Here is a 17075-nt window from a genome sequence, read left to right on the forward strand (position 1 = left end):
AATCGCTTAATTATTATTATTTCAGTTTAAAAACCGAAAATAATGATGTCAGGGCTTTGATTATTTTAATAAATTTTAAATCGCTAAATAAAAGACCACTAGCATATTATAAATAAAGCAGATTCTACTATTTTAAGGGGTCAATTATCTCGCAACCTACATAAACTTCCTCAAAAACTCATAAAATATTTTCCAAAACTATTTTGTGCCATTCTAGTCAGTAATAATTGACACAATGCTCAGTTTATTCATACGTATTGTACACTAATGGTTGAAACACATTTCTATATTTATCACCTGATAATTAGTATTATCCACAAATTATATAGTCTATACAATAATAAGGCTGCACTGCATAATTATCAAAACTTATGACGTCGGTATGGCGCTATGTTGCCGCATTAACTTATAATTTTATATTACAACGTTTGCCTGTTTGTAACCTCTAATGATTATCTTTAATGTTTTGAAGAATTTTTTAGACATTTGGCAACAGTGTCAGCCAGAAGATAGCATTTTATCTCTTTTTAACGAGGGTAACATGAGAAGGACAAATCTGATCCGAGCTTAAAACATAATTTTACGTTTTTACAAACTGTTTTTGGCAATATGTTCGACGTCATCTATGAAATGAATTGTTTTATTTTAAGGAGTATGTAGTTCTATCAACAGTGTTGTCATATATGTTAAACGTGAGAGCGATTTGTTAAATTTGCGTAAAATGCTTTCTAGTCAATTAGATATTGCCAGCAATAATTATATAAAGCAGATTATTTTTATTAATAATAAACATAAAAAAAGTAAACGGCTCAATAATAAACCAATTTTTTAAACATAAATAGACCCTATTCCTAAATCCTTTAAAATAATAATGTTACATTACATATATATTAACAGAAAACTTAAACCAATGTAAATCTTATCGCGATATTTTACAATATCATTTCAATCAGTTAAAATCTATCAAATCAATAGTCCAAAATATAAGTACCGTACTGTCTGATCGCGTTTATTTAAAAATCCACGAAGTCCCCGTGCCTGGTGAGTACGACTAAACTACGGTATGTGTGTTACAGTGTTGTAGTCGGCTACCATTGATTAGGAACTAGATATCTTTGATTTTGCAGTGAGTATTGAATTGGTGTCATATTTTTTACTTTATCTTTATAACAAAGGCTTTAGATTAAATAATGGAGGAAGGTTGATATTAGGTTTCTGTAAGAAAATGCTTGTGTAACGAAAACATCCTGCTTGTTATTTTCATTGATCAAAAGTAAATATCAGGAAGAGTTCTCATATATTAAAATTTAGAAAGATAGAAACTGAAAGAGAGAGATAGAGCGAGAGAGGGGGAGAGAGAGATAATATGAATATTTTCTCCGTCTTCGAGCGCGAGTCGAAATACTTACGCTGATTACGAATTACATATACATTGTTTTTATAATATTTTTGCCGAAACACTTCGTATATCGATTTTGGTTTTAACATCCTAATATGAAACATCCACAATTCTCATCCAACTTTGCAAAATCAAACGATTTTATGTCATAAAATATTTCAATTAACAAGTATAGTCAATAACAATAATAATAAAGCATGAACAATCCATAGCCGCTGCTTCTCAACCAGTAGGCTGCTCTTAGTGCTCTATAACTTCTTAATTAAATCTCTTGTTCGTCTGATCGGCGGGAATGTGTGGCTGTAGATGGTATTGTTTGCCTGAACACTTACTACTATTATGTGGACGAAATTCGCATAGGAATAGAAAACGCCGGCTGAATAAAAACTTGTTTGTTTCGATATTGAATGATACATGTGGTCGACGGGATGATGGACAGGATATTAGGTTAGGTAAAGGAAGTAGGAAAGCGCTATGTAAGTGGTACTGTTACAAGGGGTAGATAAAAAAGAGAAAGACGTCTTCGTGGTGGTCTTTTATAGCCAGGAACTGCATGGTACCAATCCAACAACACTGCCAACCTTTGAACTTGATGTAGGTAAATTCGTGGTGGCCTATAGTGGCAACCGCTCAGACATTCAGCAATGTTAGTCTATATAAGTCTGTTTTTTAGATCGCTCTCCATGATCTTGATCTACGTTACGTCTTTCATCTAAGGTTGATTTGGTTGCAAAAGTTTGTAAAGAATTCTTTCACCTTTTATTTGACAGACATATCCAAACCGCTATAATCTGAGTCTCTGGATTTGCATCCCAACTGTGCACTAAACAAAATTAAAGCTCTAGTAAATGTTTGGTTATGAACACCAAAATAGGACGGTTTCAAATTGTTATCGTTGTCTTCGAAATTTAGATACTTATCAAGAAATAACCATGATAAATTATTAATAATTTTATTATATTAATCTTTATAATTTAAGAAATAATAATCCGTAAAATAATACTAATTATAACATACATATATATATATATATATATATATATATATATATATATATATATATATATATATATATATATATGTATATATATATATATATATATATATATATATATATATATATATATATATATATATATATAATATGTATTAATAATCCGACTGTCAAAGCTTATTTAAATCGACTTCTTAGTTCTCGTCTCCGCGAATTCTCTTTTATATATTCTGTCGACTGAAGGTGGGACCTGGAAGGGATAATTCGAATTTTGAAAAGAGAAAGAAATCGATAGGATCCGTATCAGGTGAATTATTATCCGATTTCACTATTTTGTTGGCCAAAAATTCGTTTATAATAATAGATGAGTTAATAATTTAAGATGATGAATTGCCATGGTGCAAAATCCAAGAACTTTTGACAAATGTGAGATTTTTTCTAACTTAAATGAGGATCCTCAGTCACTATATCTTTCAGTTTGACGCTGTAATGTTCAAATGAAGATGTTAATAGACAACTGCAATATTTTCAAGGACCTGTATAACCCTTTACGAATTCCCTTTGAATTGCGAATTTAGAACAAATGATGTGTTTGATGTTTTCACCCATTACATCAAATCAAATAATTCGATATGTAGTGTGGTTTTGATATATTTTAAAACTAAATAATAAACCCTATTAAACAACCGGAAGCGATATCCGCATCAAATAGTCAATAAACTCTATCAAAATATATTTCAAGCACATAATATTTTTTTACAGATTCGATAAAGTTTCGTTTATTATCAGCTGTTGATATCTCCACCGAATTTGCTTGAATTATCGTCTTTATCGCAATACAAACAAACTGTAGTTTGTTATGAAAACTTTCCGTGAGTTTAGTTAATGATATCTCCGAAACATCTGTTATTATAAAAACATTATAATCTTAGATTAATAAGATATGGGTGTTTTGGGTTTCGGAATATTTCTGTAACGGCTGAAATTTATTTGATTCGGGTTTCTTATCATTTTTTGAGCGGAGAAACTCAAGAACGAATTACCTGTCTCGGTATTATCAAGCATTTCGATATACTGACCTGAAAAATAACCACAATAGTTTTTTTTTTCGGGTATATTAAACCTTGGGCGAATAATCTGTTAATTTGTTAGGATTATAATAAAAAAATTTATATTTATGTGCTTACACAATAATATGTTTTTTGAAAATTAACATCATTGTATTCGTAGAAACAGGAAATATGATGTGTTACCCAAAAATTAAAATTATTAGAGTATCAGCAGAATGTGATATACTTTTTTTCCTCATTATATCCTCATACATATATTCATATACTCATTTTTATATTATTATTCCATACGAAATGTTGAATAACTTCTTAACTATTAAAAAACTATTTCATATCGACTTTATCGTGTAGTTCTTCGTCGGTTACGTAGCGATAAGCATTGCACATTAATCGAAGAACTTCGTCTTGGCATTGGATTATTAGTTGGTTTGATATTTTAGTACAACTCTATATTTGAACCAGAGTCCAAATAGGCTTTATAATAAACTAATAAACAAATATCTTCGAGTTTAGGCCAAATTAGAAGTACTTTTCGCCTAACCAGTACAGTTCATTGATTTTGAGTCTGATCTGCTGTTCTTTTGGTTTAAATGATATATATTGTTAAATGAGATTAAAAATAATATTTTAATGAAATTCATATTTACAAACCATTAACACCAAATCGAAGTAAATTTTGAGGCGTTATAGGTGTAACATATTCGGTATATCTTCTGTATTAAAAGAATATCCTTAATTTACATCATTTTTTGTATGCTAGTATCTAGATTCGTACTTAATTGTCTCCTTATTTTTAAAGTCTCAGGTACAGGTATGTACACAGATAGTTAATCTAAGAAGCTACAGTTAAAATTTCAATTACTTTGGATTAAAATTGAGCGAGCTGATACACCAACCAGAAAATCAGCTTTCGATAAAGTAGCATTTAAAACATCAATAAGGCAAAGAAGTGATTATTTAGTTTGTATTTAAATTAAACATCCACATTACATAGCCTGTAACACAGCACAGCCTTTTATTCACATTTTGTGCATGAACCGTTAATAATATTACTAGGAATCATTTATAATTAAGTACCATATTAAATATAGGATGTAATTAAGTTTATTAGGGATCTTTAAACTTGATTAAGCTACAATGTATTTTATTCAAAACATTGCCCAATATTTGCTACGAGTTTTCCTCATATTTCAGGCAATCTAAGAATCAAACCGATTTGTGACTTCTTCGAGGTATAAGTAATTTTACTCAAAAAATTCGTTAAAGAGTTTTTTAACATATGCCATTACTGAGAAATAAGTTTGTCATGTCTTGTGGCATATTAGGGGTATTTGAATTTCAATACTTAACTCTTCACAGTTTGACATTAATCTTGATCCAATAACGCCCCCAGCTTCCAACGTCTTCAAACTGCACTAACTTCCCTTTTCCTTCTTTATCAGTGGTATCGTAATTTTTAAAAGGCTGAAACCAGTGTTCTCTCATGTTTTGTATTAATAATACAGCTTTCCATAGTCATAGCCCTACACATCAACCCATATCTATTTTATATTTTTCCTCAAATTAAAATAATTAAGCAGCGCTTCTTTAAATTATGTTCTCTTCTTCTTGCACAAAGACTGACAAACAAAGACAAGCAAAAAGAAAGTATATTTTGTACACTTCAGCGAAATGACACATACATATTTTTAGAGCAAAATGACGCTTTAACATGAATCCAGTAACATCACGTTAAACAAAAAGCAAAACACATTAGAATCAAAATAAAACAACTATACTGGTTGGTCGAAGATACTCGCAACTTGATCTAAAATCATAGAGGTTGATCTATAATACAATTATAAAGCCAACTTGGACCTATGGGGTGCAAATATGGGGTTGCACTAAATATTCAAATCAACTAGTCATATAACGCTGTCAGAACAAGGTTCTTCGATTGATTACCACTGCCTATCGCTACGTAACCAACAAGGAACTGCACGGTGATCTGGAAATCAAATGGATTTGCGAAGTTATCCAAGATTTCGCATTGAAACACGAAAGAAGATTACTAAATCATACTAACGTGAAAGCAATAACAACTGCTGGACAGCGCGCAGGATGTCAGGAGATTGAAGAGAACCAAACCATACGAACTTATATAAAGTGTATACTTTTGGTGTAAACTATAGCTATAAGTTATTATAATTTTATTATTGAGGAATACATACTGATGTATTTTCTCGCACTCGTCTTGCTCGTATGTTAATTAATCCAAGTACATAAGAAAAATAGTAATAAATTAATTGTAAATTAAGATTGTACTAAGCGTATATAATAAAAATGTTATAAAAAAAATTAATCTAGTCACAAGGTGGTTTCTTCCAATTTAACACTAATCGCGGCTTCTTTTTTAAACCACCCCTCAAAACTTTTTCCTAAATCAAATTAAAATATGCGTTGTTTCGTTTTAATTAAATTATATTTTATTTTGCTATTGTGAGACCAAAAATGGGCTTCTCTCGTTTAATTTTAATCAAATTCTAAAGATAACGCTGATAATGCCAACTGAAAACTAACGAATCCGTCAACATTTAAAGCCCCACTATCAGCGAAAACATCAAATAACTCTTTCTAGTTAACTCCAATCTAATTTCCGTCACAATTAGATTACTTATCGCCGCTTCGATCTCCTCCCCGCCGCATAACCATCATCCCCCTTCACTCCGACGCATTCAACAATCGGGCAAAATATTAGATCGCGCCGCGCACATGCATAAAGCTACCCAGTACGTAACGGTCACTGGTGGCGATAAACTTCCTCAGTCCAATTGCGGATCGACATGCGTACTAGGCCGGCAAACAACCGAAAGCTCCGCACGAGGGTCTAAAGCTCCGTCCGAGGAAAAACGCGACCAGTCAGCCATTCGGATTTGTGCGTGTTAGTGCTACACGGAGTCGGAGACCAGTGAGTGTCGTCGTCTAACGAACGTAGTTCTCGCAATCGGACTATTTCTTTTTACTTTTCGAATCGAGGGGACCGATTAAGATCACGAAATCCGTAAGTATATCTGGTTTGAACATCTTCCGGACCACTTGTATACGTTTCATAAACTCAAAAGCATTTTTTCAATGTATGATTATTGTTTAAAATTCTTCAACGCAAATTGTTTATGTATAATAGAAAAGTTTCAATATAAATAGAATTTAATTCATAAATCAAATTAATATAGGATCAGTAAAGTAGAATAAGATGAATTTTAACAACAAACATCCCGCTTTGTTTAGTATCTCTACGGTAATTAGTATAAATAATCTTTGATTATCACTGAAATTCACAAAACAGAAACCGTATTCATCTTGCAACAACACTTCTCAGAAAAAACTGACTAATAACAAATCCAAGTGTCGAAAAATTAGTGTTTAATTGTGTTACAGTGAACCTACCGAAGAAAACAACATCAGGTTTTTCCAGATCATAAATAGTTGTTGTGAATCATTAAATGGGATACTTAATCATCTTAAAGTTTTCTCATAATCGTTATCGATAATTTATCATCTCTGTTAATTACTCAGGGGTCATAGCACAGAAATAATACCAGTAATTAAATATTCAAAATACATTTTTTACTTGTAGTGGTAGGTGGCGCCATCTCTTGTTGGCTAGTGCATTCAGGTCGTGTCCAATTCCATCGTTAATCCGTTCGTATCCGTGTATAATTAAAGACCACCCACTGATTTTGATGATATTGAATTTCATGAAATGTTTTATTGAAATAAAATTGTTGCCTTTATCAGTTATTCGCGCATTTGTTATAAATATAATATTTCGAAACCACAAGATGTAGTAATTTTTTTTAGTTAAGACGAGATGAATAACATTTGACACGAAGGTTTTGACATAAATAATTGTTAATGGCTTCAGTAACAATTTTTATAAACAAAAAAAAACAAATATCTGTATAATTCCTATTTTAATATCAATAAATATGTAAGGTAGTGGACCCCACATAACACACTATCAGTTTGGAATAATATTTGTTATCAAATGAACCGTAATACACAAATCAAAGACCTTATCACATGTTGGTATATGTACCATTTATCAATATATTAGAAATATAGATAAATGGTTTCATGATGTTTTAGTACATTCAACTTAGAGATGACATTTTGATGTTTCTTTAACGTCTCTGGGGATTTTATTTTTTGGAGGTTTTTGACGAATACGTTGATAATTTAACTATCAAAAAAAAATTTATTTAGTTTTCTATCCGGTAAAAATGGGTGCCTCAAATCAATAGTTATTTCAGGTGGATACGGTGGTTATTTGATAGTGTTTGTTAAATTTTTCGCAAGAAATTTGCATGTGTGACTATTTCTTTCAAGCTTAAATAATGATTTCCAGTCGCCATTTGCTTAATTTGGTGATATTGAAAACTTCAATTGACTTCAAATGGCATAACTGCCGACCAAAACGAGGTAAATGTTCCACCACACCTCGACTAAAAAAAAATAACAAATAACAACTGCGCGCCATTATAGAGGGCAGTTGTACCAACTTAGCGACAAAAAGAATTTTTAGAGTTCCCGGCATTTTTCAGGGGTGTGCAACTCCACTGCTAAGTAGTGGGGCAAAGTGTTGCTTAGTTCAATCATTGGCGGCGCTGACAACGTGAATTTAATTGGTTAGTTTAAAATAACTTTGTAGAAACCTGTAAGGAAAATACTTTACTTTGATTGGTCTGCCATTTCGCCTGATTATTTCTAAGTTTCATCAAGATACACAAATTGAAATAGTTTATCTTCCTTGGTCTTATTTTATGCCTTTTCTCACAGACAATTTTCTCTAAAATAATTTTATTAAATTATGTTTTATCGATATCGATAAAATAGTTTGTGTACTTACTGTTCTTATACATTTCGTATATTTGGTCTCGAATAGAGCCAATATCAAGATGGTCAAGATTCGTCACCCACTTTGTGTGTAGACCGGTTTTCTTGGATGAATCTAACTTATTATTCTTCATTTTGTAAGCGATCTTATTCACAGTACCCACAGTAATATTTAGCCCAGCAGCAACCCGCTAAAAAACATTTTCAATAAAATTGTAGGGATCCCAGCAAAAGGGGAACTCCGTTGTCTCGTTCCTTTTCGAAATAACCTATTAAAGCCGCAATCAATTTGTGACCCTGAATATCTATTGTTTTCGCCATTTTCAAACAAAGTGATATGATATATTACGGAGCGACTTAAAATTTACGTATCAAAATAATCAAAGGGCTAGAATAATGTTTGCCGGTTTATAATCTGTAGTAATTATAACTAATATTTTGAATAATTTAGCATACATCTAACAACCAGACGGCGACCGGCTGTCAGATGTATGAAAAATACTTGAAAGCAATAGTGATACGAGATTTTAACTGTTACCTATAAATTATTGTGGCTGTATAATTAACTGTAGCTTTTAGATTTACTATAATATTAAAATAAATTATATTTCATAATATTTTTGTTCAATTACTTTATTTAGATTAGAATTTTGTTGTAGGTCAAAGCCAAATTGAACTAAAACTCAGAGTTAATTCGGCAACGTTGCAATATTTCGACGTCACAAATATCCATGATGCATTACTAAAAGAACTTTGAATAGACTATATATTATCTCCGATTGTTACTACCCAATCTCTCTTAATATATTCAAATTAGACTCAAGCTTACGGAACATATTTTTGTTACTCTAAACAATTACATAGCTTCCGATACATACAAAACCTTCACCAAACCGAATCTGCAAATATCATTTTGTCTTTCTACAATAGACATCTCTTTCACGTCCTCTAGTCATTTTTGATTTAATCTAGTCATTGCTAGGTCTATGTTCAAATTAACGTCGCCATTCCTTTTTAGTGTCATTTTGTAACTTGAAAACCAAAAATATATTCTCATTTCCTATGTTTTATTACGAATCCGTTTTACTATATATGTATTATTTGGACGTTTTAGGAGTGATGACTTCGATGCTCATTTTAAGTTCGATAAGATAAGGAATAATGATCTCAAGCCGAATAAAGCTATCATAGAATATATCTGCCTAACGCAATTTATGCGTTTGATCATATTAGGTGCTTATTCTGTTGGTAAAGATGCAGTCAATGCAAATAATTAACTACTATATTCTTTATTTTGATTTGAAGAAATCTTCTGTCGAAGCTCACCAAACACTTTTAGAATCTTATGTTGATTGCTGATCCGTCATATCCGAATTTGTAATAATAATTCGAATAAAAATAATAGGACAGAAATTATAGATATAGGATAAAGAGATTTTGCAACATTTTTTTAAATTAATTATATTTTATATTAGACATGCTTAGTACAATCTAATCTAAAGTTCGTGTACTAGTTCCTCGTGCCTGTGAATTAATAACTTTATTTCATGTTTTATGACGAAGTCTTGGATACGTAGCGATAAACATTGGTAATTAATCGTAGAGCTTTGTTTTGGCAAGGTCGGATTACTAGTTGGTTTGATGTTTTAGTGAAACCCTATATTTGCATTCTATAGGCCCAAATTGGCTTTATGATTAACCAATCTCTTTAATTTTAGGCCAAGTTGAGAGTACCTTAATTGGTATTACCAGGACAGAAGCTTGATTTTGAGTCTGTTCTGCCTTTTGTCATGATATTACCAATTTAACCAATCCATCAAGATTTTGCAACATGCTCACAATCTATGTAACCTAGAAAACGACAAGTATCTTTGAAAACCTAATTGGTGACACTTAAATGGGAAATCCTACTGCCTCTTTTAACTATCATATGTACTATTTTGATAGCCATAAGTTTGAAACTTATAAAAGAATCTAAACATATAATAATTTGTTTACAAAAATGCATAGTCCTTAATCTATTCTATATACCAGGTGTACCAATACCGATTTTTCTGTACAGATGTCGCTAGGTTTAAGTATTCAATGTTATGATTTGACACTTATGTCATTTTATTCTACTGAAATCAATCTTTAAAGCCATATTGATATTTTTACGAAAATAGCACCGTCAGTAATTTATACCTCTATGAAAATATTAAGTTTCGTGCTTCAAAAATGTGCATTTGCGGCACGCATTAATTTTCTTATATAATCAAAAGAAAAAGGCCACCGAAAGCCATCGTTTGTTAATAAAAACTTACAGTGAACATGCCCTAACCTTAAAGACATGTAAGACTCTGTGAAATGTGGTTTCTAAAATTTAGAAGTACTTAAAAACAATCGACAGAAGCGTTAAATATGGCCCAAGAAACGACTAGTGACAGATAATGAACAATGGGGAAAACGCTGAAGATGGGTGACACCAATTGAATGACAGGCAAATGGAAAATCAAACAGTCGTTTGTGAAATGCTCCTACGAAGATATGATCGGAAGTCATTTCTGCAACCCTAAACGCAAAACTCATGGTTATCACTTGGCGAAGCCGGCCGATCGACTCCAAGGCCAAATCGTTTTAATCGCAAGACATGCTCTGTGTTTGGTGGGGCCAGAATGTTGAAACCTGGTGAAATAGTTAATAGTGATCACCACCGACAACAAATGATCAATTTGAACCATGAATTGATCGAAAACTTCCAGAAGGGTCCCGAAAACGGTAAAGTGTTTTTACAGCACCATAACGCGCCGTCTTATAAAGCAAAACCGACCAAGGAAATGTTGAACGCACTTGTATGGGACATCGGAGCTACCATACTCTCCATACCTTTCCCCGTTAGACTATCAACTTTTCGCATCAATGGGACACGCGTTTGCAGAGCAGCACATCGCCAATTTCGAAGAAGTTAGAAAATGGCTCGATAAATAGTTTTACTCAAAGTACAAATATTTTTTTTAGGACGGCATCCATAAATTGCCTGAAAGATGGGCAAGATGTATAGAATTAAATAGCCAATACGTTGAATAAATACATTTTTCCACTTTCTTGAAAATCGTAATTTTTTTCGGAATATCCGATGAAATGACTTTCCGGTAAGCCTGATAGGGTGAAACTAACTCTGTTTAGAATAATACAGATGTTACTTTTCAATGGTCCATTCATTCCAATATCTGATTGGTTTTTGTCCGGCTGAAAAAAGATAGTTGACACCGGCCGACCAATTACAGACCGTCAGGTTACCCGAAGCCGTTAGGAGGAACGGCGTGTAGGTAATTTCGAGACGCGCTAATGTATCTCTATTTGTTTCCACGAACCAGTTCTGTTACAGCGATCTGTTTTACCGGGAACCCCGCGATTCCAATCGCAGGATATACGTTCCAGTTCGGTGTACAAATGGCACGGGACGCGATAAGCGGGACAGGAACACGATTCCGACCATGTCCCCGGTAATGAAGCAGTTCGTCGCTGGCCCACGCGGACTCGCGATTCCTGAGTTACGCTCCTGCACACGCGTTCACCCACAAAAATAGTCACCACGGCTTCGGAGAAGCGTCAACAAAAGACAGAGGAATTAGAAGTGTATCTGCCATGTATTACCTGTGAACAGGTTTAGCGTTCATTTGCCACCGGAGGGCGCGACTGATAATATGAGTAGCGGGAAATTTAAAATATTTTATTAATAATAATAGCAGTAATAAAAATAGCAAAAATAAAAATGCAATAAAAGTTTAAAAATACATTTTATTTAAATATATGTAAAATTTACATTGCAATTATTATTTCAAATGAGAATTCTTAGAATTTTCTATGTTTAACGACAAGATATTATAATAACAATACATTAAAACGTAATGTAACAGATTTAACACAAAACTTATACTCTTAAATATACAAAGTTTAATAAACTATTGAATATGGAACATTTTATATTATCTTAAATATAACTCTATAATCTTTTTTTTGCTAAATATTTATTGTAAGTATATAATTGTACGTTATCCATATAAGCTGTATTATATTTAGATGTTGCATTTTTGGCTTTTGCTATTCTGTTCATTCTTTTTTCCACCAAAACAAACAACACTAGGTATTACATAGGCATTTATATATTATATATATATACATATATATATATATATATATATATATATATATATATATATATATATATATATATATATATATATATATATATATATATTGTAGCGACCTTGAGGCATGTCGAATTTTACATCGTGGAATAACGGTCTACAAAATACCCAGAAATATAATCCCAAATGTTGAACACGGGCGGGGTGTCAGCAGCGCCAACTAGAACCCGACAACGAATAGCTGGCGGCAACCCCGAGACGTTTATCTGGGATGTTATTGAAGGGTATTTTGATCATTCAGTGCTCAACCCTCGTTTGGTTTAGACGTGCCACCATCGACTGCCCAAGCCTCGTCAACAGGTAACTCCGCTGCCATCCGTTTTATCATTTGTATTTTTCACATTTTTTATATAGCCAATAAATAACGGTCACGTAATGTAAACACCACTGTTTCATTTCGTTTTACCTCCATTCACCAAGCCACATCATTTACCCTAATATATATATATATATATATATATATATACGAAAGTCAAAAAGTATGCTCAGCTATATTCTTAGATGTAGCACAAGCCTTCGATAAGGTTTGGCATGAAGGCCTTGTTCATAAACTACAGAAAATGCTACCAAAACAACACACCGAACTATTAAAATCATACATTACAACCAGAATGTTTAGAGTCAAACAGGAAGAAGCTTACTCTACAATAAAAGAAGCTTAAGCAGGTGTACCACAAGGAAGTGTATTGGGACCAATGCTTTATCTACTTTACATTTGTGATATACCACAAATGGAAAATATCACGATGGCTACATTTGCTGATGATACTGCAATTATAGCTGTCGGAGACAATACTGAAGAAGCCTCACGAAAATTACAACGGGCAAGTGACGATATAAATAATTGGACACAAGTTTGGAAAATAAGAATTAATGAGAGTAAATCTGTACATGTGCAGTTCACCTATAAACAGACCCTACAAGCACCAATAACATTAAATAACACTATCATTCCATATAGCAACAACGCTAAATATCTCAGAATAAATCTCGATGCAAAACTTCGTTGGCAGGAACATATAATGAAGAAAAGAAAAGAACTGGAATTGAAATATAGGAAAATGTACTGGCTAATTGGATGAAACTCACAATTATCAGTACATAATAAATTGCTATTATATAAGCAAATATTGAAACCTATATGGACATACGGAGTTCAATTTTGGGGATGTTCTGCAAAGAGTAACATTAATAAAATACAAATTTTTCAGAGCAAAGTCCTGAGAGGTATTGTGGGTGCACCCAAATACTATATTTAGCTGATTCTGCTTAAGGAATCAGGCATCCGTTAAGTGATTTTAAGTTTTTATCATTTCGCTACAACGCAAAATTAACATGGACAGATTTAGAGCTATTAAGCTGAATTTTCCAGTCTCTAGTCCATTTCTACGTCAGTCGACAGTAATTCCGCATTAGCAATTTGCTCATTTTGTAAATTAATCCCAAAATGGCATGCACGATCAAATTAATCTTGTAAGATGATCAATATCTAAATGAGAATTTTCGTTAAGTTTGGTTTCACACATTCTTTTGCCAATATGTAAAAAAGTGAAAAAGTCTAGAGTTAGCTTCGCACATACGAATTAAAATTGTTTCCTGGTACCGTTAAATTATTGCTTGCAATTTTACATTTAGTTCGCACATCAATCGAATGCACTTGTTGTGGTACGATTTGTGTATATTGTAAGAAAAATGAAAATGTATATTATTTTTCTTGACGTACCATCATACTATGTGGCAACATTGCAATTTTCCTAATACTCTAGTAGCAGATACTGATGTTAACATTGCTTGCATACTTATTGAACAATCTTATAGATAATTAAGTTGAAATTGCTAATTGATCAAATTATTGATTAGATTAAAATAGCCTATGGATTAATAAAAACATTAATCTTGATCATTTGCTACAGTAATGAAATTGACTCAGTTCGCTACTAATATTAAATTGTAAAAGATAATATCCAAAAGTACTTATAATTCAATTGACTTGTTTCCAGACGAAGCAAGGGATTGGACCGAGCGGCCTGCCGAAGGCTCTCCACCAGACTCCAACCAACAAAGCGGAACCGGTCGGAACATGGTGACAGTGCTGGAAGCACCGCCGAAGAAGAGCGACAGTCCGGATCGCCCGGCGTCCGACGATGACCGGAAAAGTCCCACCAAGACCGAACCAGAGGAGAAACAACCGCGGATTCGATTGAAAGCCGGACTGGCCACCGATCCCGCTCTGAACATGTTCAGCAGCATCAAGACGGAAGCCGAACCTCCCAATCCGACGCCCGAATACTTGTCCTCGTTGGCGCCGGCAATTCAGTCGGCGTTAGCGAGCAGAGGTTTATTGTTTCCGGCGGGTTTGAACCTGAGCGAAGCTGTGGCTGCCGTTGCTGCGGCCCAGATGGCTGTTAGCGGCGAGGTCGCTCGGTAGGTTGAGCGCATTCATTCCGTTATAAGTAACTAATAAGTTTTTGTTTTGTTATCCAGAGCTCCATCAGCGGAGATTGTCGCCTCACCAGAAACATCTAGACCTTCCGTACCCGTATATCAATGTTCGCCTTGTGGTATAAGGTTTTCTTCTTTAAGTACCTTGGAGGCTCATCAAACATACTACTGTTCTCACAGGTAATATATCAAATCGATGTCTCTTTAAAAAAAGTAATTGTACTGTTATTTTATAAATTCAGACCGAATAAACCATCCGAAGATGACCCAAAAGCTACCAGTTCAGATCCAAGTAGTCAATCTGAAGCGGACGGTACCGATTCGACAAGCAAAACGTTGCGGACAACAAAACAATACACCTGCCCGCATTGCTCATACAGTGCTGATAAAAAAGTGAGCTTAAACAGACATATGCGCATGCATACGGCATCGCCTGGACCCACCAACACGCCTACACCTGCACCTAATAGCACATCAGTTCCAAATGGAGAAACATCTGGGGCCGAAGGCCAGGACAGATACTGTGCAGAATGCGACATACGCTTTAGCACTCAGAAAACCTACAGGGCACATAAAGCCCACTACTGCAATTCAAGGTAGGATACCGTTCAATAAAACAGTGAACTTGGTTCATCTTATTTGATGACGACAAAACGTCGCAATGTTGTCGCATTAACTCTGAGTTTTAGTTCATTTTGGCTCTGATATAACAAAATTCTAATCTAAATAAAGTAATGAAACAAAAATGTTATCGAATATAGTTTATTTTAGCATTGTAATACTATCTAATGCATATATTATCGAACGATTTAAACTGCAATTAATTATACAGTCATAATGGTTTGTAGGTTAGGGTTGTGTTTTATTACATTTACATTGAATTATTTTCCACACCATCTATGAGCTAGAAATCTAGACGCGTTTGTTATGTAGTGGTATACCCTGGAGGCTTAATCCACTTAATTAGCAAGTGTATATTCAAATAATGTATTTTACTTTCATTAGAGAGCATGTTTACCCTTTAAGTTTAGTTCTTCCTTTTAGTTTCCTTTGGTGTAGTACCCTTCTAAAAATATTTTTATATCACTGTACTTCTCCTTAGTTTGTTCTGTTACTACCTCTATACATCTTTCTTCATAAAACTACATTTAATTCTCGCTATTGCATTTGCCATATCTGCAAAATAGTTAGGCTCCTCATACAGTTTAACCAAATACTCATGCGCATTCTGAACAATTACACATTTCTATGTACATAAATCTTTGACACTCTACAATACGATTTTCTAGGGTCTATATTAATAACAGGTCAATTGAAAAATCCCAGGCCTGACAAATAGATGGCGCTACTAGAATAAATTAAATTAATATGTTTTTAGTTAGCGCTAACCCTCAAAAGATGCGTATACAAATTTGACAGTTCATTAGTTTGTGAATTATAGCATTTTGAGTGAAGCAACTTTTGTTACTGTGAAAAAAAAATGGATAAAAATGAAAGAAGGGAAAAAAATACAGTTGAAAGAAAAACTTGGCTTGATGCCGAGTTTCCGGACACTACCCCAGGAAAATCAACCATCTAGGATTGGTATGCTAAGTTTATAAAAGTGAGCGTGGTGAAATGAGCGCCGAGGACGGTGAACGCAGTGGACGCCCAAAAGAGGTTGTTACCGATGAAAACATTAAAAAATCCACAAAATGATTTTGAATGACCGTAAATTGAAAATGAATGAAATAGCAGACACTCTAAAGATATCAACTGAATGTGTACAGCATATCATTCACGAATATTTGGATATGAGAAAGCTCTGTGCAAAGTGGGTGCCGCGCCAGCTCACTTTTGACGAAAAACAACGACGAGTCGATGATTCGGAGCAGTGTTTGAAGATGATCAAGCATAATAAACCCGAGTTTTTGCGTCGATATGTGACAATAGATGAAACATGGTTCATTTCACACCGAAGTCTAATCGACAGTCATCCGAGTGGACTGCACGCGATGAACCCGCTCCAAAGCGTGGGAAAACGCAACAATCAGCTGGCAAGTTTATAGCGTCCATCAACAAGGACCATCAACAGCGACTATTACATAGCGTTATTAGACCGTTCG

General features: G+C 33.7%; 1 protein-coding gene across 7 annotated transcripts in view; it reads left to right on the top strand.

The window, feature by feature from the left end:
• Positions 1 to 17075, top strand: part of ush (Zinc finger protein ush) — a 614796-nt gene that overhangs the window by 592518 nt on the left and 5203 nt on the right. For 4 of the 7 annotated variants that reach the window (XM_076400899.1, XM_076400898.1, XM_076400896.1 and 1 more), the window contains 3 exons: positions 14529 to 14952; positions 15013 to 15150; positions 15213 to 15566. In XM_076400899.1, the coding sequence (XP_076257014.1) occupies positions 14529 to 14952; positions 15013 to 15150; positions 15213 to 15566 (916 nt within the window). Of the gene's footprint in view, positions 1 to 6357; positions 6504 to 12719; positions 12829 to 14528; positions 14953 to 15012; positions 15151 to 15212; positions 15567 to 17075 lie in introns of those variants that run through there. The other 3 variants (XM_076400900.1, XM_076400902.1, XM_076400901.1) reach the window with 2 other exon arrangements.

Source organism: Rhynchophorus ferrugineus, unplaced genomic scaffold (assembly GCF_030347505.1).
Source record: "Rhynchophorus ferrugineus isolate W39M unplaced genomic scaffold, kcgeb_rfMv2 rfM3, whole genome shotgun sequence".
In the NCBI taxonomy this organism is placed as follows: domain Eukaryota; kingdom Metazoa; phylum Arthropoda; class Insecta; order Coleoptera; family Curculionidae; genus Rhynchophorus; species Rhynchophorus ferrugineus.